At 48.8% G+C, this 25,272-nt stretch overlaps 1 protein-coding gene across 3 annotated transcripts in view; it reads right to left on the bottom strand.

The window, feature by feature from the left end:
• Window positions 1-14,420: 14,420 nt before the first annotated feature.
• SIRPA (signal regulatory protein alpha) overlaps window positions 14,421-25,272 on the bottom strand; it is a 43,019-nt gene continuing 32,167 nt past the window's right edge. For 2 of the 3 annotated variants that reach the window (XM_060077815.1, XM_060077816.1), the window contains exons 8-9: window positions 19,291-19,330; window positions 14,421-16,888 (exon numbers count right to left, since the gene is read on the bottom strand). In XM_060077815.1, the coding sequence (XP_059933798.1) occupies window positions 16,634-16,888; window positions 19,291-19,330 (295 nt within the window). In that variant the 3' untranslated portion in view covers window positions 14,421-16,633. The remainder of the gene's footprint in view (window positions 16,889-19,290; window positions 19,331-25,272) is intronic. The other variant, XR_009530111.1, reaches the window with a different exon arrangement.

Raw genomic sequence — 25,272 nt, 5'->3', positions numbered from 1 at the left:
ATTTAATTGATATTTATAGGACATTCCACGCTAAAACAGCAGATTACAGTTTCTTCTCAAGTGCACATGGAACATTCTCCAGGATAGGTCACATCCTGGGTCACAAATCAAGCCTTGGTAAATTTAAGAATAATGGAATCCTATCAAGCATCTTTTCCGACCACAATGCTATGAGATTAGAAATGAATTACAAGGAAAAAAATGTGAAACACACAAACATGGAGGCTAAACAATACGTTACTAAATAACCAAGAGATCACTGAAGAAATCAAAGAGGAAATCAAAAAATACCTAGAGACAAATGACAATGAAAACACGATGATCTAAAACCTATGGGATGCAGTAAAAACAGTTCTAAGAGGGAAGTTTATAGCAATACAATCCTACCTCAAGAAATAAAAAGAGGGGCTTGCCTGGTGGCACAGTGCTTAAGAATCTGCCTGCCAATGCAGAGAACATGGGTTCAAGCCCTGGCCTGGGAAGATCCCACATGCCGTGGAGCAACTAAGCCCATGTGCCACAACTACTGAGCCTGGGCTCCAGAGCCTGTGTGCCACAACTACTGAAGCCTGTGTGCCTAGAGTCCATGCTCTGCAACAAGAGAAGCCACCACAATGAGAAGCCCATACACCGCAAAGAAGAGTAGCCCCCGCTTGCCGCAACTAGAGAAAAACCCATGCACAGCAACAAAGACCCAATGAGCCAAAAATAAATAAATTTATTTAAAAAAATAGAAACAAAAAAAATCTCAAATAAACAATCTAACCTTACACCTAAAGGAACTAGAGAAAGGAGAACAAACAAAAGCCAAAGTTAGTAGAAGGAAAGAAATCATAAAGATCAGAGCAGAAATAAATGAAATAGAAACAAAGAAAACAATAGTAAAGATCAATAAAAATAAAAGCTGGTTCTTTGAGAAGATAAACAAAATTGATAAATCTTTTAGCTGTCAAGAAAAAGGAGAGGATTCAAATCGATAAAATTAGAAATGAAAAAGGAGAAGTTATAACAGACACTGCAGAAATACAAAGCATCCTAAGAGACTACTACAAGCAACTCTATGTCAATAAAATGGACAACCTGGAAGAAATGGACAAATTCTTAGAAAGGCATAGCCTTCCAAGACTGAACCAGGAAAAAATAGAAAATATGAACAGACCAATCACAAGTAATGAAATTGAAACTGTGATTAAAAATCTTCCAACAAACATGTCCAGGACCAGATGGTTTCACAGGTGAATTCTATCAAACATCTGGAGAGGAGCTAACACCCATCCTTCTCAAAGCCTTCCAAAAAACTTCAGAGGAAGGAACACTCCCAAACTCATTCTATGAGGCCAGCATCACCCTGATACCAAAACCAGACAAAGATACTGCAAAAAAAAGAAAATTACAGACCAATATCATTGATGAATATAGATGCAAAAATCCTCAACAAAATACTAGCAAACAGAATCCAACAACACAGTAAAAGGATCATACACCATGATCAAGTGGGATTTATCCCCGGGATTCAAGGATTCTTCAATATACACAAATCAATCAATGTGATACACCATATTAACAAATTGAAGAAGAAAAACCATATGATCATCTCAATAGATGCAGAAAAAGCTTTTGACAAAATTCAACACCCATCTATGATAAAAACTCTCCAGAGAGTGAGCATAGAGGGAACCTACCTCAACATAATAAAGGCCATATACGACATACCCACAGCACACATCATTCTCAGTGGTGAAATACTGAAAGCATTTCCTCTAAGATCAGGAACAAGACAAGGATGTCCACTCTTGCTACTGTTATTTATTTATTTTTTTGTGGTACGCAGGCCTCTCACTGTTGTGGCCTCTCCCATTGTGGAGCACAGGCTCAGCGGATGCACAGGCTCAGCGGCCATGGCTCACGGGCCCAGCCGCTCCGTGGCATGTGGGATCCTCCCGGACTGGGGCACAAACCCGCGTCCCCTCCATCGGCAGGCGGACTCTCAATCACTGCGCCACCAGGGAAGCCCTTGCCACTGTTATTCAACATAGTTTTGGAAGTCCTAGCCACAACAGAGAAGAAAAAGAAATAAAAGGAATAGAAATTGGAAAAGAAGAAGTAAAACTGTCACTGTTTGCAGATGACATGATACTATACATAGAGAATCCTAAAGATGCCACCAGAAAACTACTAGAGCTAATCAATGAATTTGGTAAAGTTGCAGGATACAAAATTAATGCACAGAAATCTCTTGCATTCCTATACACTAACAATGAAAAATCAGAAAGAAATTAAGGGAACAATCCCATTCTCCATTACAAGAAACAGAATAAAATACCTAGGAATAAACCTACCTAAGGAGGTAAAAGACCTGTACTCAGAAAACTATAAGACACTGAAGAAAAAAATCAAAGATGACACAAACAGTTGGAGAGATATACCATGTTTTTGGATTGAAAGAATCAATATTGTGAAATGACTATACTATCCAAAGCAATCTACAGGTTCAATGCAATCCCTTACAAATTACCAATGGAAATTTTCACAGAACTAGAACAAAAATTCTTAAAATATGTATGGAGACACAAAAGACCCTGAATAGCCAAAGCAATCCTGAGGGAAAAAAACGGAGCAGGAGGAATCAGACTCCCTGACTTCAGACTATACAATAAAGCTACAGCAATTAAGACAGTATGATACTTGCAGAAAAACAGAAATATAGATCAATGGAACAGGATAGAGAGCCCAGAGATAAACCCACACACCTATGCTCAGCTATCCAGCTATAATTAGTTGTATATTCTTGCCAAAGGGAGCAAGGATATACAATGGAGTAAAGACAGTCTCTTCAATAAGTGGTGCTGGGAAAATTGGACAGCTACATGTAAAAGAATGAAATTAGAACACTCCCTAACAGCATAAACAAAAATAAACTCAAAATGGATTAGGGACCTAAATGTAAGACCAGACACTATAAAACTCTTAGAGGAAAATATAGGAGGAACACTCTTTGACATAAATCACAGCAAGATCTATTTTGACCCACCTCCTAGAGTAATGGAAATATAAACAAATGGGACCTAATGAAACTTAAAAGCTTTTGCACAGCAAAGGAAACTATAAACAAGATGAAAAGACAACCCTCAAAATGGGAGAAAATATTTGCAAATGAATCAGTGGAGAAAGGATTAACCTCCAAGGTATATAAACAGCTCATGCAGCTCAGTATTAAAAAAAAAAAATCCACACAATCCAAAAATGGGCAGGAGACCTAAATAGACATTTCTCCAAAGAAGACATGCAGATGGCCAAGAGGCACATGAAAAGATGCTCAACATCACTAATTATTAAAGAAATGCAAATCAAAACTACAATGAGGTATCACCTCACACCGGTCAGAATGGCCATCATCAAAAAAAGTACAAACAATAAATGCTGGAGGGGGTGTGGAGGAAACGGAACCCTCTTGCCCTGTTGGTGGGAATGTAAATTGATACAGCCACTATGGAGAACATTATGGAGGTTCCTTAAAAAAAACTAAAAATAGAACTACCATATGACACAGCAATCCCACTACTGGGCATATACCCTGAGAAACCATAATTCAAAAAGGGACATGTACCACAATGTTCACTGCAGCACTATTTACAATAGCCAGGACATGGAAGCAACCTAAGTGTCCATTGACAGATGAATGTATAAAGAAGATGTGGTACATATATACAATGGAATATTACTCAGCCATAAAAAGAAACGAAATTGAGTTATTTGTAGTGAGGTGGATGGACCTAGAGTCTGCCATACAGAGTGAAGTAAGTCACAAAGAGAAAAACATTGATTCCTTAAAAAAAAAAGAGAGAAAAACAAATACCGTATGGTAACACATATATATGGAATCAAAAAAAAAAAAAAAAAAGAAAAAGAAAATGGCTCTGATGAACCTAGGAATAAAGACACAGACCTAGAGAATGGACTTGAGGTTACAGGGAGGGGGAAGGGTAAGCTGGGAAGAAGTAAGAGAGTGAGGGCTTCCCTGGTGGTTCAGTGGTTAAGAATCTTCCTGCCAATGCAGAGGATACAGGTTCGAGCTCTGGTCCAGGAAGATCCCACATGCCACAGAGTAACTAAGTCCGTGCACCACAACAACTGAGCCTGCACTCTAGAGCCCGCAAGCCACAACTACTGAGCCTATGTGCCACAACTACTGAAGCCCGTGCGCCTAGAGCCCGTGCTCTGCAACAAGAGAAGCCACCACAATGAGAAGCCTGCACACTGCAATGAAGAGTAGCCCCCGCTCGCGGCAACTAGGGAAAGCCCACATGCAGCATCGAAGACCCAATGCAGCCAAAAATGAATAAATAAATAAAATAATTTAAAAAAAGAAGTGACAGAGTGGCATGGACATATATACACTACCAAATGTAAAATAGTTAGCTAGTGGGAAGCAGCTGCATAGCACAGGGAGATCAGCTCGGTGCTTTGTGACCACCTAGAGGGGTGAGATAGGGAGGGTGGGAGGGAGATGCAAGAGGGAGGGGTTATGGAGATATATGTATATACAGCAGAAACTAACACAACATTGTAAGGCAATTATACTCCAATAAAGATGCTAAAAAAAATAGACACATGCACCCCAATGTTCATTGCAGCACTATTTACAATAGCCAGGTCATGGAAGCAACCTAAATGCCCATCGACAGATGAATGATAAAGAAGATGTGGTACGTATATACAATGGAATATTAGCCATAAAAAGGAAAGAAATTGGGTCATTCATAGAGACGTGGATGGACCTAGAGACTGTCATACAGAGTGAAGTAAGTCAGAAAGAGAAAAACAAATATTGTACATTAACACGTATATGTGGAATCTAGAAAAATGGTACAGATGAACCACTCTGCAGGGCAGAAATAGAGACACAGATGTAGAGAACAAACATATGGGCACCAAGGAGGGAAAGTGGGGTGGGGGTTTGGTGGTGGTGGGATGAATTAGGAGATTGGGATTGACATGTATTCACTAATATGTATAAAATAGATAAGTAATAAGAACCTGCTGTATAAAAAATAAATAAAATTCAAAAAAAATTAAAAAGAACACTGAAGTTTTTACAGTAAGGAAGTGTATTTCTATGTGTTACCTGGAAAGGTGCCTGCCCCAAGTGTATAAAGTAGTTGGATATGAACCCATTTATGTAAAAAAAAAAAAACAAAAACAGCCTATACACTAAGAATAGCTCCCAGTTTTTGAAGGCTAATGATCATCTGGGCCCATTATAACCACTTTTACATTGTCTTGTCTCATTTGATCATCACAGCAACCCTTTGGGGTAGGCACAGTTTTAGGCACCTTTCTAGAGAGGAGGAAACTTTCACAGAGAGGTTAGGAAACTTGCCTAAGATCACACAGCTGGAAAGTCGAGAGCCAGAAAATGAATCCAGAGTCTGACTTCCAAAAATATATTCACTAAATGGGTGTAGAGTGATTATTTCAGGGGGTGGAGAGGGGTGAGTTGAGGTTCAGGAGGCCCTGGGATATCAGGCGAAGGGTCCAGATGTCAATGCTTTTCTTAGGACACTGTGAGATCTCAGGCAAGTCAGCTCTCTTCTTGGTGCTCACCTGGGAACCCAGGGTGGTGGGCCAGAGCTACTGAGAAGAATCAATTGGATAATGTCGCCAGAGTGCCCAGCTCGGGGCCTCAAGACATGGTAGCTCACAGCAAAGGTTATGAATGTTTGGGGAAGCAGACCTGACCTTGGCTGCCTGAAAGCCTTGTTCCATTTCCTGCATCCAAGGCCACACACGGTCTCCCCAGGGCCTGGGTACTTGGTTCAAGGCCACTGTCCGCATGGGGCCCCAGGGCTCCCAGCTGTCGCTGCTGCTCTCACTGTGCTGGAATGTGACTCCCTGTGTGGCCCAGCCAGGGGAATGTGCAGGGGTCATTCTTGACATAGCTGAGCTCTGGCCACAAGGTGCTAAGAGCAGGGCAGGCAATTTCAAAGGGCCTTTGCTGCATCTCTTGAAAGATGTGACTCTAAAACTTGTCCTGCCTCAGCGGAATACACAGCTTGAAATGGAAGTCAAGTTAGGAGCAGGTGGCTCAGGCCTTTGGTGCCTGCCAGGCAGAGCTGCTTCTGCACAAATGGGTGAGGGAGTGCTCGTGGGCAGCTCCCAGTCTGGACTGTGCATTTGGTTTCCTGCACCTCCCCTCTGAGCCGCAAATTCACGTCTAGTTTTGTGATTATTTGGTGATTCCCTCATGCCTCCCCCCCATTTCCCGCAAAGGCCTGGGACCTTGTCAGTTGCTCTCTCTCTGTGTACACAGTATGACTTGCAGTAGGTGCTGAGTAAATACTTCTTGAATAAATGGATTGCCCCCTTCCGCCAGTTTTGTCATGTTGGAAAGGCCCTGGGATTTATTTATTTATTTATTTTTAACAGATCTATTGAAGTCTAATTGATATACAAAGAAATGCACATATTTAATGTGGGCAATTTGATGAGTTTGGACATGTGCAAACACCCATGATACCATCACCACAATCAACATAATAGACAGGCAACACCTTCCAAAGTTCCCTTGTGTCCTTTTGTTTTAGTTTTTTTGGAGTGCACAATACCATACTGTTAAAAACTGGCACTACCTTGTACAGCAGATCTTTAAAACTTATTCACCTAGCAGAACTGAACTTTATAAGAGAGAGTTATTTTTAATTGATTAAATTACAATACAGAGTTTAATTTTTCCTTTCACTTTCCAAAAATGCATATACAACATAATACCTTAAAAAATGTCATCAATAGATAAATTTTCGGGAGGTCTTTACATGTTTTGGCATCTGTCAAAGAATAAAGAAAGGTCTTTCTGATATAGTGACATTTGGACACAGACTGGGAGGAAATAATGAACGTTCCAGACAGCAGGAACACTAAGGGCAACAACCCTGACGTAGAAGCACGTGTGGCAATTTCAGGGAAGACCAAGGACACCAGTATGGTTGGTGCAAGTGCGCAAGCTGAAGGCCCTGGGATTTAATCGTGCTTCTAGGACTAGTTGGGTAACTTTGAACTTTGCTTTCAAGGCGATAAGGCTCCGGAGCCAGCCTGTCTGGGTTTGAACCCAGGCTCTGCCTCTTCTTACTAGCCACTTCAACTGAGGAAAGTTTCTGAACGTCTCTGTGCCTCGGTTTCCTCATCTGGGAAATGGGGCCCTCGCTGTGCCTACATCACAGATCAGTGTGAAGGATAAATGGCTCAGCACGTGGCAAGCACTTACAATAAGGCAAGGCACAGAGTAAGGTCTAGATAAATATTAACTCGTATTATTTTATTATTAAATCAACTTTATTAAGGTGCAACTTACAAACAATAAAAGGCATTCATCTTAAGAATACGGTTTGATGAGTTTTGATGGATATATATACACCTGTGTAAGCACAACCTCAATCAAAGGACAATCCCACCTCCGCAAATGTTCCCTCTGCCCATTCAGTCAACCCCCTCTCCCCTGGCCCCCATTTGTCTGCTCTCTGTCTCCATAGCTCAGTTTTGATGGTTCTGGAACTTTATATAAATGGAGTCTTACAGTGTGTGCTCCAGCCTCTGGCTCCTTTTTCTCAATGTGTTTTCATCCATGCTGTTGTGTATATTCGTAGTTTGTTCCTTTTTATTGCTGTAACTCATGTTATTACCAGTGATTTTCTCAGTCTCAGTTTCCTCTTCTGTGAAATGAGGTTAATAATTTCCACCTCATAGAATGCGGTGAAGGAGAAAGAGGACCCTGAGTAGTGTGGCCACATCACCGAGCCCCGCACAGAGGACCCTGCATCCTGTACTCAAACCATGCTCTCCCACCACCTCCCCCTGGTCCCCAGAGAGGGGCCCTTCCAACGTCACCAGGAGCCTGGAGCCCAGAGGGTCAAGGGCTTTGCGGGGTCGACTAGGGAGGGCCCTCTGAATAGATGCACAGCCGTGAGATGATGGCTGTGTTTATAAAGCAGACTGTTATTTTTTAATTCTTCTCCTTGTGTCCTTTCCCCTACTTCTCTCTTTCAAGGATAATTAAAATGCAAGCTGGCACTCCCTGCGAGGAGACAGCTGAAGATTTAATTGCCCCAAGAAAAATTTTCCAGTGAAAGGTCTTGCGGTAATGGCAGCTCCCGGCCTGGCTGCCCAAGAGGCTTTGCATCTCGCACATAATATTAGCGGTAATGCCTTCATCTGCATGTGCATGGGTTCCATTTACTGGCACGGAAGGAGTCAGGGCAGAACCGAGCCGACAGCCTCAGTCGGGCCATCGCCTTCTCACCATTAAACTCTCACCCGGCCTCACTCTGGAGACAGGTCTGTGGCCCAGATCCACGCGGCCGGCTGCCACACCAGCTGACCCTGCCCCGAGCGGGCCTGCGGGGGCAGGAGGCCCGGGCGCCTGGGAACAGCCCCTTCCACCACGAAAGTTTGGCCTGTTGTCCTTGAATTGGGGCCAGGAGGACATGTCTGCCGAGCGTCCAAGCCCCACCAGCTCTCCACATCGGGCCATTTGCCAGCTGTGCTTGGGTTGTGCAATTTCAGGGTAGAGAAAGATCTTGCAATCTCTCATTCTGTTTTCCAAGTGTGGTACCAGTTTCCCCAGAAGAAGCATCAAAGACTCAGACAAGGGTCACCGGCTCCTTGCCTGTTGGGGAGGGTGCATCAATGTTTTAAAAAGTGATCGCTCTGAACCCTGGATCATGATGAGAGGCAGAGTGACTTGTTGGGAAAGTCGGACGGACTGGGGTTTGAGTCCTAGTTCCAAACCTGCCAGCTGGGGCACGTTTAGTTCTCCTGAGATGCCGTGCAGTCTCCAATTTCGGGACCTCTGTGCGTGCTCTTCTTTCCCCACCTTTCTTCCCTCCCTCCATCCCTTCCTTCCATCCTTCTTTCCTTCCTATCCAGACATCCATCCTCCCATGCATCTATCCATCCATCCATTCATCTTCCCTCCAACCTCCCATCCTTCCATCCCTCCTCCCATCCATCCAACAAATATTTATTGGACACAGCCTGTGAGCTGAGCACAGGAGTTACATTAGTAAGCAAAGCTGACACCCCCTTGCCCTGAGGCAGCTCCCAGGGCAGTGGAGGAGAGGGGTGTTAAGTCACCACAAGGTCAATGTATACTTACAAATTGTGACCAGGGCTGCAACGGAGAAGTTCTGGACAGGTTGTTACCGTGGTGTTCAACAAAGGAATTCAGCCCATCTTTGATTTGGAGGACAAGCCGGAAGGACGTAGCAAGTGTTCCCGGTAGGGGGAACAGCATGTGCAAAGGCCCTGTGCTTCCTGCCAGGAAGTGTCGGGAGGCTGGAGTTGCCAGTGGAGGGAGTGATGGGGAGAGTAACACAGGGCCAGCCCCCACGGGGAAGGCAGAGCCTTCACCGGCGCCTCCACACCCTCTTTCTCTGGCTCATTCTTACTCATCCTTTAGGGCTCAGCTCAGGAATTACCCCTCCAGGTAGCCTCTCTGCCCTGTGCAGGTTGAGTGAGGCCTGTGTACTTTCTCCTAATAGGAAAAAGTGTCCAAAACTCAGAAATAAGGCAAAGAAGGTGGCACTTCCTTTCGTTGTCATACTGCAGCATTGTTTAAAAGGCCCACTAGGGGCTTCCCTAATGGCGCAGTGGTTGAGAATCTGCCTGCTAATGCAGGGGACACAGGTTCGAGCCCTGGTCTGGGAGGATCCCACATGCCGCGGAGCAACTAGGCCTGTGAGCCACAACTACTGAGCTTGCGCGTCTGGAGCCTGTGCTCCGCAACAAGAGAGGCTGCGATAGTGAGAGGCCCGCGCACAGCCATGAAGAGTGGCCCCCGCTTGCCACAACTAGAGAAAACCCTCGTACAGAAAAGAAGACCCAACACAGCAAAAATAAATTAATTAAAAGGCCCACTAAAGGATTAGTTAGTTTAGTGGGGTATATACCCGAGTTTGACTTTGCTATTCTGTACTTGTCATGTTTTATCATTTCCTGAAATGTCAAGTTGACACCCCCTTGTTCTAGTGGCGCTCATGCAGTGTTGGGATTATTACTAGGAGCTCTGGCTCCCTCACCCTTCGTGGGCTCACAAGGGTATGGTCATCTTTTGTCAACATTGTATCCTCAGAATTTTGCACAGGGCCAGGTTCACAGCCTGAGAAATAATTATTGGCTGAATGAGTGATCTTGACCGTACCTCTTCACTTCTCTGAGCCTCAAATTTCTTATCTGTGAAATGGACATCATAGCACCCATCTGCAAAGGAAGTAAAGTTTCAGTGATATACAGAATTCAGTTCCCTGCAGTTCTGTGGGCCTCAGTCCCCCTTCTCCCAGGGGCTGGATCCCAAAGGTAGGAAATGAAGATCTGGTGTGGGGAGCTCATGGTCTGGTTGGGGGTGGTACTTAGTCACTGGAGGAAGGGAAGGTGACTCTCTGTGGGGCCAGGGCAGCCAGAGGCAGCTCCATCTGGTATTTGTTGGGACAGGGAGACCAGCCTGGTTGGGGAAGAGCAGGAAGTAGCCTTAAATAGACCAGGTAGGGTGTAAGGAAGAGACGCTGGAAACCAGGCTGGGGTGTTGGATTCCCCAAAGTTGGTAAGAGGGAGCCATCCTAGGCTAATGAGGGAGGGAGGGACTTGATAAAATCATTTCAGCCAGGAGAGGAGAGCCACCATTGTTGAGCTCCTCTGAGAACCTGGCCTTGGGAGGGGTGTGTGTGTGTGTGTGTGTGTGTGTGTGTGTGTGTGTGTGAGAGAGATTGTGTGTATAAATGTGTGTGAATCTGTGTGTGGGGGGCATGTGAGAGTGGGGGTGTGAACGTGTGTGTGGGTGTGAATGTGTGTGAAGGTATATGTGTGTGAGTGTGCGGGTGAGCGTGTGTGAATATGTGTGTGTGTTGACTGCCATCTGCACCACACTGCTGCAAAGGGCTGATCTATTCTCTATCTAACCTTCACTAGAGCCCCCAGAGCTGAAGACTACTACTCCCCCATCTCACAGGAGACCAAATGGAGGCTCAGAGGGGAAGCCATTTGCCCAAGGTCACAGGGTGAGGACTGCGCAGCTGTCTTGACACCCCTGGGTGGAGAGAGGAGGGGTTTGGGCGCAGGGTGAGGAGGGAAGGAGGGGGTAATTAAGGGAGTCTCAGTAGACAAAGTGATGACAGATAAATGGTTCCTGACTGTTTCACGTGCTGTTGAGGTCACCTGGATGTTATCTTTCAAAGGAATTCAGCAGTGCTCCCTAATCCCTCACCTGGGCCAGGCCCTGGGCTGAGCTCCAGGATAAAAGATAAGGCGTGGACTCCATCTTAAGAAAGTGTCAGGTTGGGGCAGGCATCAAAGTTGGGGGTGGGGTTGAATCCCCGGGGGGCCAGGGCACCAGTCTTCTTAAAACTCTGAGGTATAACTTGTATGCAGACATTGAGTATGTACTTGATGGATTTTTATATCTGCAAGTCCCCACATAACCACCACTCGGGTGGGGAAACAGCATCCCATCACCCCAGAGGGCCCCTCGGCCTTCTCCCCTTCACTACTTCCTCCAAGGATAGCCTCCCTCTGACCTCTGTCACCAAGCTGTTGCCTGTTTTTGAACATCTGGGGCCCATGTCTCTTTGGAAAGCATTTTAAATTTTATAATCCTGTATTCAGAAAACAGACCCAGATCCCAGTCAAACACAGTGCCATGGTTAAGGGGGGGACAGAGGGGACCACAGTGGTGGCAGGCTGAACCCCGGGGAGGCCCAAGGGTACATTGGCTGGCTGGTGACCGGACAGGGGAGTGAGACCACCCTGACGCTTTGGAATGAGACCGCATGATGTTTCCTGGCTCCCAACAGAGTCCAGTGCACCCCAACCCTGTATGTGGCCACTGTCTCTCCAGCAACCCCCAGTCCCCATGATGCCCGTCCAGTGCCCACCCATACCCACAGTGGCACCACTGTCCAGATGGACAGTGGCTCTTGAACAAAATTCGTAATCTCTCTGTGCTTCAGTTTCTCTGTTAAACCGGGGATAATCTTAGGACCTACCTTACAGGTGTGTTAAGAGGCTGGAGTGAACTGATATTAAATAAGTTAATAGTTGTACAGAGTTTAGGAGACTTTCTGATATGTGTAAGGGCTTATGTTAAAACTAAATAAAATAAACGAATGTGGATCAAATCTTGGCTGGTGTGAATATGCTAGAAGACGCAGGTGCTTTTACAGTTGGGCATTAGAACCTTGAGAAGGGGCAGAGATTTTCGTGATTATCATGTAAAGTGGGCAGGGGCTGCAGAAGGTGAGAGTACGGGTCCTCAGGGATGGGGGTGGGGTGCGGGGGTCCTATCGCTCTCCTTTGCACAAGGAACACCCAGGAGGTGCCTGACAAATGCCGAATGCTTAACTTATTTCCCGGCAGGAGGGAGAGGGTCACTTGGGTCCCATGAACTTAGATTTTGCCTGCCAACCTCAGCCCTAGAGATACGGGCTGTGGAGAAGCGAGGCCCGGGTGCCGCATGAATTACATCCCCAGGTCTCCTCATCTGGATGTGCAGTCTGCACCCCCACTCCCGCCTTCCCAGAGAACGAGGGCATTTCCCCACCTGCTCAGCCTGCATTCATGCCTGGAACACCTCATCCTGCAAGCAGTACGTGTATTTCACAAGTTGGGGCCAAGGGAGGAGAGCTGAGTTCTCTGTCACAGCCAAGGTCCTGGAGGGTGAGACAGGTGACCTCTCTGAGCCCGGCAGGAAGCTCCTTGACTCCTGTGTGGTCACATGGACCAGGCCAAGGGCTCAGGGCTGATCCCGGGTGGGCTTGTGGATCCAAGTGCAAGTCCCAGCTTGACTAAAGATTCATTGTGTGAGATTGGCCAGGTCATGTGCACTTCTGAGCCTCAAATTTCTGTGTCTCTCTGCAAAATGGGCACAGCCACCACCACTACTGGATAGTTAGGAGAATTAAACATGATGGAGAGACTTCCCTGGTGGTCCAGTGGTAAAGAATCTGCTTTACAATGCAGGGGATATGAGTTCGATCCCTGGTCAGGGAGCTAGGATCCCACATGCCGCGGGGCAACTAAACCCGCGAGCCACAACTCTTGAGTTTGCACACCTCAACCAGAGAGCCCATGTACCACAAACTGCAGAGCCCATGCGCCCTGGAGCCTGTGCGCCACAACTAGAGGGAGAAAACCTACACGCCACAACTAGAGAGAAGCCCGTACGCCGCAACGAAAGATCCTGCATGCCTCAACGAAGATCCCGCGTTCCACAACTAAAGACCCGACGCAGCCAAAAAAAAAAAAGAAAAGAAAAAAGAGAAAGAAAGAAGAGCCAGACTACTTGGGCTCTGCCATGGGGCATTAGGGAAATGACTTAGCTTCTCTGTGCCTCGGTTTACTCATTTGTAAAACGGGGATAATAAGAGTTCCTACCTCACATGGTGGTTGGGGGATTAAATGAGTTAATAACTGTAAAGCACTTGGCGTATTACTCACCACAGCAGGCATTAGCTGTTATTACTGCTAATAATTTTGCATAGTCAGTGCCAATACGTAATGTGTTGATATTAACTCAGTGGCTAGAAGTTGGGCTCTGAAGCTGGCAGCTAGAGTTTGAGTCTCAGCAACATCACTCATTAGTTGTGTGACCCCATAAAAGTTACACCACCTCTCTGTGCCTTGTCTATAAAACAAGGTCAGTGCTATTATTTACCTGGAGTTGTAGTGTATAAAGGGGTTAATCAATGTAAAGCACTGACACACAGTAAGCACTAACTATGAATGTTATGTTGCCATCATTATATAACTGTCATTAATATTATTAATATTCTTATGGAGGGGACATAAAGAAACTAACATTTATTGAGCACCTACTATATACTAGCACGAGACATGAATCATCTGGCAGGGTTATCCCAGGACAAGCATTAGCTTCCACATTTGGTAGAGGAGGAAAGAGGGGCCCCGAGAGGGTGACCTGCTTGTCCAAGATCCCACAGGTGGTGAGGGGTGACCAGACCCCACTGTGCAATGTTTGGGGCAGGAAGACCCAACGCTTAGTGAAGGCCTGCCACGTGCCGAGCACCCTAGCCCCTTTAATCCCCACACTAACCCTGGAGGGGGTATTATTGCCACAACTGTGCCAATGATCAGCCTGAGTCTCAGAGAGGTGGGCGGTTTGTTCCCGCAGCTACAAAGTGGCAAAGCCGGAATTCAAACTTGGTTTTCTTTTGGAATTCTGCTCAAGCAGGTGTTTGGGTTGCCTTACCCTGACTCCCTCTGAGCCAGGGGAAACAAAGTCTTTGTGTCTATAAAACCCAAGAGAGGACCAAACGCTGAAGTCACTTCCAAGCCCTGGGGCCCACATGATCTTCTCCCAGGCTCGTGGGCACAGGGACAAACTCACGGAGACAAGGACACTCAACACCCAGAGGGGCCGTTGTTACCCAGAAATCTTTATTACAAAAATATTTTGCAAGCCAAAAAGTTTAAGTTGCAACTATATACAAAATAGGGCCTGTTTTCTTCCCCGCAGTTTGAAAATAAACTCCCGAAACCATGCTCCTTCCATACTGTTGTTTCGACTCCTTCCTTCTCCTGGGGTTCGGTTCACAAGGTATGGGAATCTCCAGGCTGCCGGGCTGAAGCTGAACTACGTGACTTTCTTGGCCTCATTCCTTACTCCCCTTCCAAAATTCAAAATAAAATAAAATTAAAATGGCACCAAGAGAAATTTTTTTTTAATTCTGTGTGTTTGCGTGTGTGTGCTCTCTCTGGGCAGAAGAGAGGGAGACCAAGGTTTACAAGCCAACCTTTTGGAATCTGGACATAGCTCGAGCCAGGTGGCTGGGCCACTGTGCTCCTAGATGCCACAGAGAAACTCTGGCTTGTGGGGCCAGAGCTGCCCACATGGCCTGTTGGCTCAGCCAGTTCCTGCATGCCATCGTGTAAAACAGATCACTGTCCCCCAGAGAGCTGGGTCTGCACTCGGCTCCCCGAGTTCCACCTGGAGGACCTGCTGATGGGCAGGATGGCTCAGCTTCTGCCTCTGACAGCCTGAGCCAGGAATCCCTTGGGCATCAAATGGCTGGACCCAGGGGGCAGTGAAGATTCGCATCTCAGCTCTGAGAGCTGATCAGTTACACGTGAAGACCGAATAAACAGGGCTTGCAACACCTGCTTGCCCTGGGCCCAGCCAGGCCCCCACACTGAATTGGAGGGGTGCGGGGTCCGAGGATAACAGGGTCACGGCCTCTGCCCAACCTCTTGAGACAGAGGGACAGAAGGTGGGTCACTCCTGGCTTCACAGCTGCCCAGTCCTCCTGGCTGTCTTTGATTTATTCCAGTTTGATCTCGACAGGGTTTGGGAGCAGAAATGGAAGATTCCACCTTCAGAGATGAGCTCAGAGAGCTGGAATGGGGAAAACAGCCAGGCTGTTCCTACCCTGCATGGCCCTAAAGTGCTTGTGAGCGGTGGAGGGGAGGGATGGCATATTTCCTCTCCCCTCTTTACAGGTGAGCAGACTGAGGCGTTGGATCTTGGCCAGACAGAGAAGGAGGCAGCCTGGAGAAGCACGGGCAGGTTCAGACTTAGCAACCGGGGGCTTGGAAGGCAGAAGTACCAGTCTCGTGGAGAGAAGGCTAAGCGTCTCCATGGAGCAGCCAACCTGGAACCTTCTTCCCCATCCTCAAGCCTCTGGGACTGGGAGGAACTCAGTTTCCGCTGTAAGAGAATCCCTCCTGGACAACCGACCGTCCAACCTTAGACTGCACAAGACCCAACCACGCACTTCAACACATGACAAAGAGCCAGGATAACACTGCTGTTGTTTTAAGAAAAATACAGAACAAAACACCACAGATCAAATTTTCTAACACCTCAGTTTCAAGATTGCACATTTCACATTTCTCAATAATTTACAGGCGTCCACAGCGAGAGGTGGTGAGTTAGTGCTTGCTGAAGGAAGCGAGCTCAGGTATGGAAGGGAGAGGTGGGGCCATGTGGAGTATCACCGTCAGAGGTCCTCCAGGTCTCGAGGGCCGTGAGGAGGAGGGGCGTTTTGTCCCTCAGTCCTTGGTGGCGGAGGAGTTCCTCTCCTCCCCGGGGCTTGTGGCTGGTCAGTGCAGGGAGGGGAGGCCAGGACTGCTGGCAGTCACGGCACCAAGTCTCGGGATGCGCGTCCAGCTTCTCCTCCATGGATGGGCAGTTCGATCTAAAGGGAAAACTCTCCCCAAAGCCCCAGGTGGGTGGTGCTGGGAGGAGGTGGGTTTTCTCCCTCCTTACTCTGGAAGATCGGGCTGCAGAGTGTCAAGGAGGCAGTCAGTGGTCTCCAAGACCATGACAAAGACCCACAGTTGATGGACAGAGGCGTGAGAGTTCTTGCACCCCTGATGGTTCTGGCCAGGTCCCAGGTCGGTTCCCTGCCTAGTCTGGCAACACCAGCCTCCACGTGTGGCCACATAGAGGGGCCATGGCTGCCGTGGAAATGCTGGAGAGCCAGCTGGGTTGGGGAGACAAGAGCTACCCTCACTGTTGGGTCCTGTCCCACCCTGGCCCTCCAGGAACTGGGCTGGCTGTCCTCATCAAGGCTGCCCGCAATGGGACAGGAAGGCTCATGGGGACAGACCCTAGAGATGACCACGGACCTGTTCACTTCCTTTGGACCTGGACACTGGCATACTCCGAGTAGGATGGCTCAGGCTTGGGGGCTGGCTGCTTGGGGTTCCGGTTGAGGTGGACCATGTCCAGGTCGGCGTAGGTGAGGGTGTCCTCGGACACAGGTGGTGGGCGGGCCTGAATGCTGGCATACTCCGTGTGGTTGTTGGGTTCGTCGGCCTTGGGGGTGGACTTCTTCCCCTTGGGCAGGTTCAGGTCTGCATATGTGATGTCGTTGTTGTCCTGGATCTAAATGAGATGGAGAGAAGGTCATTCTGGAGCCCCCAGCCACTCACTCACCCTCAGTACCAAGTCTGGTTGCTTCTCTCTCTTCTTGGCCTCCACTGGCTCAGCCCTAGTTCATGCCCCCTCTTCTCTGGCCAAGGTCACCTGTCTCCAGCCTTGCCCTTCCAATCAGCCTCCTCCTCACACAGCCTGAAGGGTCTTCCTAACCATCAGTGTAGTCGCCTCACGTCCCTGCTTCAATGTCACCCCCTCCTGCAGGTCTCGTCTGCCTTTCCTGATGCTCTTCCCTCTGCCTACAGTGTCCAGCCCTCCTTCTTCTTGTAATGAAACCCAATCCACCCTGTCAGTTTCATCCTAAGACCCTCCTCTCAGCTGGGTCCAGAGCTCCATCTCTGTGCTTCCTCAGTCTGTGCTTCTGCATCACAGCACCCACCATCTAGGACTGTCTGTGCCTGTTCGGAGGTCTGAGAAGATGCTGACCCCCCAGTGGATGCGGACATTCACTTATTTACTCATTTATTCAACAAAAATTCACTAGGCATCTGTTATGATGCAGAAACCAAGGCTGGCACAGAAGAAGCCCCATGGATGTTAAATGAACGAATGAATGAGTGGTGGATGGATAAATGGATGGCAACAATTTCAGCCCCACTCCTGGTGAAGCTGGGGACTGGGGGACAGAAAACAGGCGTGTGTGAGAATGAGGCCAGCAGTGAACAGGAGGTAAATGTTCTGTAGGCAGAAGTCGGAGTGTGAATCCTGGTTCTGCTCTCTCTGGCTGAGGGACTGGGCAGTTCACTTAGCCTCTCTGGGCCTTGGTTTCCCTATCTGTAAAGTGGGTCTAGTAATAGTATCTATTGCCAGGGTCACTGGGAAGATCCGATGAGATGGTCCAGGTAAAGCTCTTAGGAAGGAGCCTGGCTCATGCCAAGTGCACATATGTTCAGCACGTGTCAGCTGTCATCTGCCACCTGGCAAACCTTAACCTCTCCCACATGCTCATCTTACTACCCACAACCGCTGCCTTGAAATTACCCATCATGAATGACATACTTTGCTCCTTCTGTGCCTGGCACGCTGCGCTGTAGAAGTGGAGGGGAGCTACCAACACCCATGATCCCACCTGATGCACAAAAATAACCTCAGTCCCCAACAGCTGACAGGCGCCCTGCTCTCACGTGGATCACCCGATTTAGGCCCTAACACAACCCTGCTTGGTAGGAGTTATTTACACTATTTTACGGTGAAGAATCTGAGAGCCAGAGAAGTTAAATAATTGGGTCAAAGTCACACAGCTAGAAAAGAGCCAAGGTCTGCTGGTCTCTAAAGCTGTGGTCCGACGGCCCACAGCACTGGGAGTCCTAGTCACAGGGCTGCAAGCTCCACAAGAGCCTTGCTCACTGCCCAGGGCCTGGCACATAGTAGGTGCTCAGGAAGTCCCAACTGACTGTGAATTCTGTACAGGTTTCAGTGCTCTTTTCGCCATCCTTCTTTCCCTGCAAAGTTCCAGAAAGAACTTTGACTTTGAAAGCCCCAGAAAGTAAAATGACGGGGGAGAAGGCCTTCCTGTCCCATGACTGGAAATGGTCTTGGATTTCTAATCACCACCTGAGCTCATGCCCAGGACCCGCTGGAGGCAGGAAGGGTGGGGTGGGGCTGTGCTGGGTCAGGAGAGTTTTGGCCTAGAAGCACCGTGCCTCTCACCAGCCCTGACTCTCTTCAACAGACTACAGAGACGACGATGACAACTGCCAGGGAAATGTCAAGGACAGCTGCCATGTTCTCATTCCAGGCTCAGGGTAGGGCCTGTCTCCTTACAAGGCTCAGAGGAGCCCTCTGCCTCCAAGGTCTGACAGCGTCAGCCGGTGCACACAGGGCCAGAGTTCTTGGAAACAGGCCAGCCATGGTGCCTTGAAATCCCCTCAGTGATGCTGGGGCGAAAGTGCCAGCTCAAGGGAGTGTGCCCTTGCATGAGGTCATTAATGACATGGGGTCTTCCCATCAGCAAAGGCAGCGCAGTGCTGCATGTTACCCCGCGTGAGAGGCACAGGGCTGCAAGGGTGCTCTTGGTGGAAGGACTGGCTGGGCACGTGCACGGAGGCTGGATGGCGTGATGAACACTAAGCCCGACTCCAGGGCACCATTTAGACAGAACACATGGTGGACGGTGCCCTTCCAAGCTGTGCAGTGTTTGGCACTGAGTCAGACTCTCGGTGGTATGATTTCCTTGCATCGACAGGAGTTGCAGATCCTGTTCTAAATTAAGACTCCTTCGCCAGGGTGGGCGGGTGCCAGGGGTGGAGGATCCTTGCTTTCCTGAGTCCCCCCTCCCTCTGTTCCAGCTGGGAGAGTCTGTCCCAGCCTGTTCCTGTTTCCCAGGAAGGGCATCTCACCAAGCACCGTACCTGGGTTGTTTCTCTAGTGTTCTTCTCGGGCTCATGCAACCTAAAAAGGAAAGAGACGCACAGATAAAAATACCCTCACTATCTCCAGTGCTCATGCAAATGGATAAGAATAACATTAGGTTCCACTTCCTATATGGGTGGAGGACACGGATGAGCGATCCCCAACAGAAACACAACTGCTTATCACATGTTTGGACCAAAGGGCTTTTCAGCAACGCACTACCTTTTTTTTTGTTTAACCTACCTTATCATCAAGGATCTTTACAAATTATAATACTCGGTGCTGGGGAAGGTGCAGGGAAACTGGCAGGTTCACACACTGCTCGTGGGAGGGGCCGAATGACACAACGTTTTCTGGAAGCCGCTTGGCAAAGTCAAGAGCTTGGAAGTTGTCCTCATCTTTTGACTCATAATCGCACACTTGGCCGGGTGGGGGGGAGGGATTCAAAATATAGAAAAAGCTTTATGCACAGAGGCATTTACCGCAGAACGGGATGGGGGAGGAAGGTTTACACCTCACAGCTCCACCAACTGGGACTGGTTAAGGAAATTAGGATAGATTTGTAGATAAAGACTTAAAAGGTTTATGAGGAAGTTTTTTTTTAAATTACAAATGATTACATTAAAATGATAAGTATAAAAGCAAAATTCTCTGTGGAATGATTTCAATTATGAAAAATGTGTGGATAACACTGGAAGGAAACATAGTAAAATGTTAACAGCAGGGATCTTTGGGTGGTATTTTTTCTTCTTTTTAGTTTCCCATGTTTTCCCAATGTTCTATATTATACACATCTAAGTCACCATTAAGAAAGGAAAAGAGAAGGACCAAGTGTTCTGGTTAATCAAAGAAGCTCTTCAAGCACTTGATTCTGTAATTGGAGGCCGTGGCTTGGCTCACTGCAGGGTCAAGGTGGTGAGCAAACCAGAGCCACTGGCTCTGAAGGAGTTGTGTAAATTCTCAAGCTGGCCACTCTGGGGATGTTAGCCTGGATCATGTCAGAAATGAGCAATGGGGCTTGGCAGTGGGGTTATTAATGGATTTGGCATGAGCGCTTGGCTCAGAAAGCAGTTCTGGGGCAGGACGGGCCCCACGTGGCCACAGCAACGGCCCTCCAGGAGCAGGGACATCGTCTGGAGAGGAGCATCACTCAACTCAGCTCCATCCATACCCCTCCTGCTTCCAACGGGTCTGGCTTCTCACTGCCTTTGGTTCAAGTCCAATGCCTCGCCCTGCTCGTAAGCCCTGTGCAGTCTGTCCCTGGCTGACCTCCCTAGGGGTCATTCACTCCCTCACCCTCATTCACCCACTTATTCACTCACCCAATATTTCTCAAGGGCTACTTGATGTGGCCCACTTTACATGTCAACAACAGCCTTGAAGAACACCCAACCACTTTTCCTCTTGGTTAACCTTTGTTCATCCTTCAAGACTCAACTACGTTGTCACTTCCTTGGGAAGGCTCTGACAGTGCTGGGCTGGCTGGGCTGCCCCTCTGTGACAATTTCAAACTTCCTGCATATTTTCCCATCTGGTTTGTGTGTCTGGCTGTCTGCCATGCTTCTTCACCACATAGGTATGGGTGCTCAAAACTGACTTGGAATGAATGACAATCAGGCTGCCCCAGGGCCTTTGCACACTCATTCCTCCTTGCCTCTTCATCTGATTCACTCCTTCTCTTCCCTCAGAGCTGTTTCAAATAGTTCTTTCTCAGGGAAACCTTCACTGAATGCCAAACTCCATTCTCAGAACACTGGGCTCCTCTATCAGAGCAATTATTACAGAACAGAAGCAGTTACCCATTTTTCACGTCTGTCTCTCCTCCGGTCCCTTCTGTCTCAGTGAATGGCATTGCTGTCACTCATCCCTGTGCTCGGCTAAGGAAGTGGGAATCACCTCTGATTCTCCTCCCTCTTCCTTTAAAGCCTGTGTCTAATCCACTGCAAGGTTTGTCGACTCTGCCTCCAAAGTACATATCGAACCCCTCCACTCCGTCATCACCACCATCCAGGTTTTAAATTTCTGAGGAGCCTCTGGCGTCTCTGCTCTATTCCTGCCCTGCCTGCACTCCACTCCCCCCATGTAAAATGCATCTGCGATGTCATATCATCTTTCTGCTTAAAAGCCTCAACTCCTTCCCACCACGCAGTGAAATCCATCTCCGAGTCCTGACTGCCTGGCCTGCGTGATGTGCCCCCACCAAATGCTCTAGTCCTCTGTCTCCGCCCTCGATCACTCAGCTCTGGCCCCCTTGCCTCCTCCATGGTCTGTGAACACGTCCAGCTGCTCCTGCCTTGGGGTCTTGGCACTGGCCATTCCCTCTGCCTGGTCCACTCTTGCCCCTGATATTCCCATGGCTAGAGCCTTCTCGCCCTTCAGCTGTCTCCTAAATGTCCCCTCCTTAGATGGCCTTCCCTGACCGCCGACCACACACCCACCCCCTGCCCCCCCCAACCCCTGCTCTGCGCCTGACTTTGTGTTATTTAGTCAGTGCCTGCAGCACAGCGTGTATTAACCTCCTAGCTTCTTTGGTAACTTGCCTCCCTGTGGACCACGAGCTCCATGTGGGCAGGGACTAGGCCCATGTCATTCACCACCGGAGCCCTGACACCTAGTAATGGGCCAGTGCACCGTTAGCATGCCATAGATGTTTGTTGAATGAATGAACATCTCTCCCCTGGGATCAAAAGTGCCACGAGACCAGGGCTAGTGTCTTTTTTGCTACTCTTTGCAATCCCCCAGCTTAAGGCCTGGCGCTCAATCCAGATGAATAAATGAAAAGAGTCAGGGAAGCCTTAAATATTCCAAGAATAAATTCAGTGAATGTCTGACAAGTGAACAAATGGCCGACCGAATGAACCCCAGTGCGCAATTAAGGGAGCAGAACCACATTTTCCCCTCATCTGAGCTGGGGAAGATTACAGCGTTCTCCTGTACGTTCCTAACCTAGGGAGTTAGAAATAGCCAGTCCCCCCACTGGCCCTGCAACGTGATGGGCCCTCTGAGCTCAAAGTGGTGGCATTGCCCCCTCCCCTGCTCCACCCCCTCCCAGGGTGCTGGGTTGTTACCCATGCCAATGTCCTCTGGAAAGTGTCTGATCCCAGTCAGCCTAGCTGAAGCTGGCGGCTGCATGGGAAAGCGCCATTACCGCTCACTAGCTAACGTTTTGGCTTAGAGAGATGAAAGGGAGCAAGTGATCTCACGGCTCCCTCGGTAGGCTCATGCTAGAAAAATAAAAAACAGGCAGAAAACGGTTGGCTTCTCTGGGGAAGAAGAAACAGGCAGCAAGAGGCACTGGATCAGTGATGAAGAGCCTCAGCTTCAGCGTCAGAGAAATCTGGGTTGACCCGTGGGTCAGCACTTACTAACGGTGGGACCTTGGGAAGGTCACACGACTTCTCTGAGCCTCAGTTTCCTCAACCACAACATAGGGACAACAATAAGCTTCTAGAGCAGCGGTTCTCAACGTCCAGCTCGGAAGCAGCAGCATCAGTGCCACCTGAGAACTTGTTAGGAATACAAATTCCGCATCAGAAACTCAGGGGGTGGGGCCAGGAATCTGCATTTTAACAAGCCCTCCAGGGAATTCTGCTACACACTCAAGTTTGAGAACCTCTGTTGAATTAAACTGGGACAAGAGTAAATCATAGGATTTTTGCAATAATTAAATCACCAATGGGCTAATATAGGTAAAATCATAGATCTGTGCCTGGAACACAGTAAATGCTCAATAAATGTTAGCCGCTGATGCTGCTGTCAATATTATTATTATTATTATTATTTTTTTGCGGCACGCGGGCCTCTCACTGCTGTGGCCTCTCCCGTTGCGGAGCACAGGCTCCGGACGCGCAGGCTCAGCGGCCATGGCTCACGGGCCCAGCCGCTCCACGGCATGTGGGATCTTCCCGGACCGGAGCACGAACCCACGTCCCCTGCATCGGCAGGGGGACTCTCAACCACTGCGCCACCAGGGAAGCCCTGTTGTCATTATTATTATTGACACACCCCTTTTCTTCCAGAAATGTACTAATTGAGGAGATGACATGTAAAAAATAGTGACAACAATAAAAACAAAACAAAAAAGAGAGACACTTCCATATCTGGAGCTGTGAAGCCACCGACAGGGAGAGTTTCAGGGATTCAGGAAGTTAGAGATCGGGGATTGCTGTGGTGGTTTGGGATGGCATTTGTTCATTCATTTATTCAACAAACCTTTACCGAGCACCCATTCCATTCCGGGCATGGTGCCAAGTTCAGCAGCAATTAGCAGTGAACGTGAGGGAAGTAACCCCTGCCTTCAAGAGGGGTGGGTTATACTATGGGGACAAGTGCAGAGACAACTTGGACACACTGGGGTGTCCATCCAGGGGCATCAGGAGAGCTCCCAGGAGGGGCCTCTGTCCCTGGAGGAGGTAACACCCTTGCTGAGCCCAGAAGGAAGAGCAAGAGGTAACCAGGTAAAAGGAAGGGCGCCTACACTAGCTTCCATGTGGCACAACTCCCGGGGCGCTGTTCAGAGCCTGCCGTGACTGCCGCCCCCTGAAGCTGTGCAGACCCTGGGTGGCTCAGGAGCAGGGGTGCGGGGCACATCTCAGGGAGAGAGGCCCAGCGCATAGGGCGAGGAGAACGAGGATGCAGCGTGAGGGAGGAGGTGAAGGGGGGCCGCATCGGCTGAGCCACGGAATGTGAGCTCCAGGAGTGGCTGGAAGTAGAACTGTCCAGTGCAGCAGGTCTGGACCACGAGGGGCTTGAGGGCCTCAGGAGGGCATCTGGACTACCTCGAGGGCCACAGGGAGCCACTGAGGGGTTTTAGGCAAAGGATGGAAGCTGAGCCTTGCCCTTGAGAAAGAGTGTACTTGGGTGGGAAGTGTGACAGGTGAAGGCCCGGCAACAGGAAGCATGTTTCCCTGGGGGCAGCGAGAAGCCTGGTTTTGCTGGAGTGGCGGCTCTGCTTGTTCAGGGATGGGGAAGCTGGGAGGCTGGCCAGGGCTCAGAGCAGGAAGCCACCTGTGGAGGTCAGAACAGGCTCTCTCCCAAGGGCACCACAGACTCCCGCTGTGGGGCAGGAGGGACACATAGTGCTTCCCAGGGCCCGTCAGACAGGTCAGATGCTCTTGCTGTGTGCAACTGCAGTGCCTAGTATTTCCCCACTGCATCTGTGGTCCCCAACACAGGACACAGCACCCCTATGCCCCCAACCTTGGTATTGTCCTTGACCCTACAATCCATCAGCAAGTTCTCTTGGCTCTACCTGTGAAATATATCCAGAATCTGACCATGTCTCAGCCCATCCCGTCACCCTGGTCTAGGCCACCACCAGCTGCTTGGACTGCAGCAGCCTATTCTCTGGCCTCCCTGCCTGTATCCTCACCTCCTTTAGCTTGGTCCACACAGAGTGGTCAGGGTGATACTTTTAAAACAAAGTCAGATCATCTCCCTCCTAAGCCTCCTCATCCAACCGGGAGTAAAACCCTGAGTCCTAACAGCTACAGGCCCTAGACCCCTGGCTTCCCCTCCAGATCCTCAGTTCTGCTTTGCAATTCTGAAATCCACAAAGCTCTAAAAATATCAAAAGATTTGCAAAACGCATTTGGTGGCAAAACCTGTCACGAACCAACATGCAGCTATTCATAGTTTGTATTTAGCGTCCTTGGTGTGGACGTTCATGTTTCCATGCGGGTACATTCACGTGGTAGATGATGGGGCGCTGCCTCTACTCTGCTGGGGTGAATGTCGGGGGCCTTCCCCAAAGCTGCAAAGTCTGGATTAGTCACCCATCTGCTGCATGGGCCACAGCTAAGGTACGTGGGCCTGCACCTCCTGACCTCATCCCTTCCTGGCCCTTCACTCCTTCTGCTCCAACGGCTGGCCTCCCCTATCCTCCCGGCACTGCCCACCTCGGGCCTTTGCCTCGCCTGCTCTCTCGCCCAGCAAGTGTCCCCTCACAGGTCCCCAGCTCCAGGTCCCTGCTCATATGTCCT

This window comes from Mesoplodon densirostris, chromosome 16, assembly GCF_025265405.1.
Source record: "Mesoplodon densirostris isolate mMesDen1 chromosome 16, mMesDen1 primary haplotype, whole genome shotgun sequence".
Lineage (NCBI taxonomy): Eukaryota > Metazoa > Chordata > Mammalia > Artiodactyla > Ziphiidae > Mesoplodon > Mesoplodon densirostris.
Note: the sequence above shows the minus strand (reverse complement) of the source record. Positions and strands in the feature narration are given on the sequence as shown.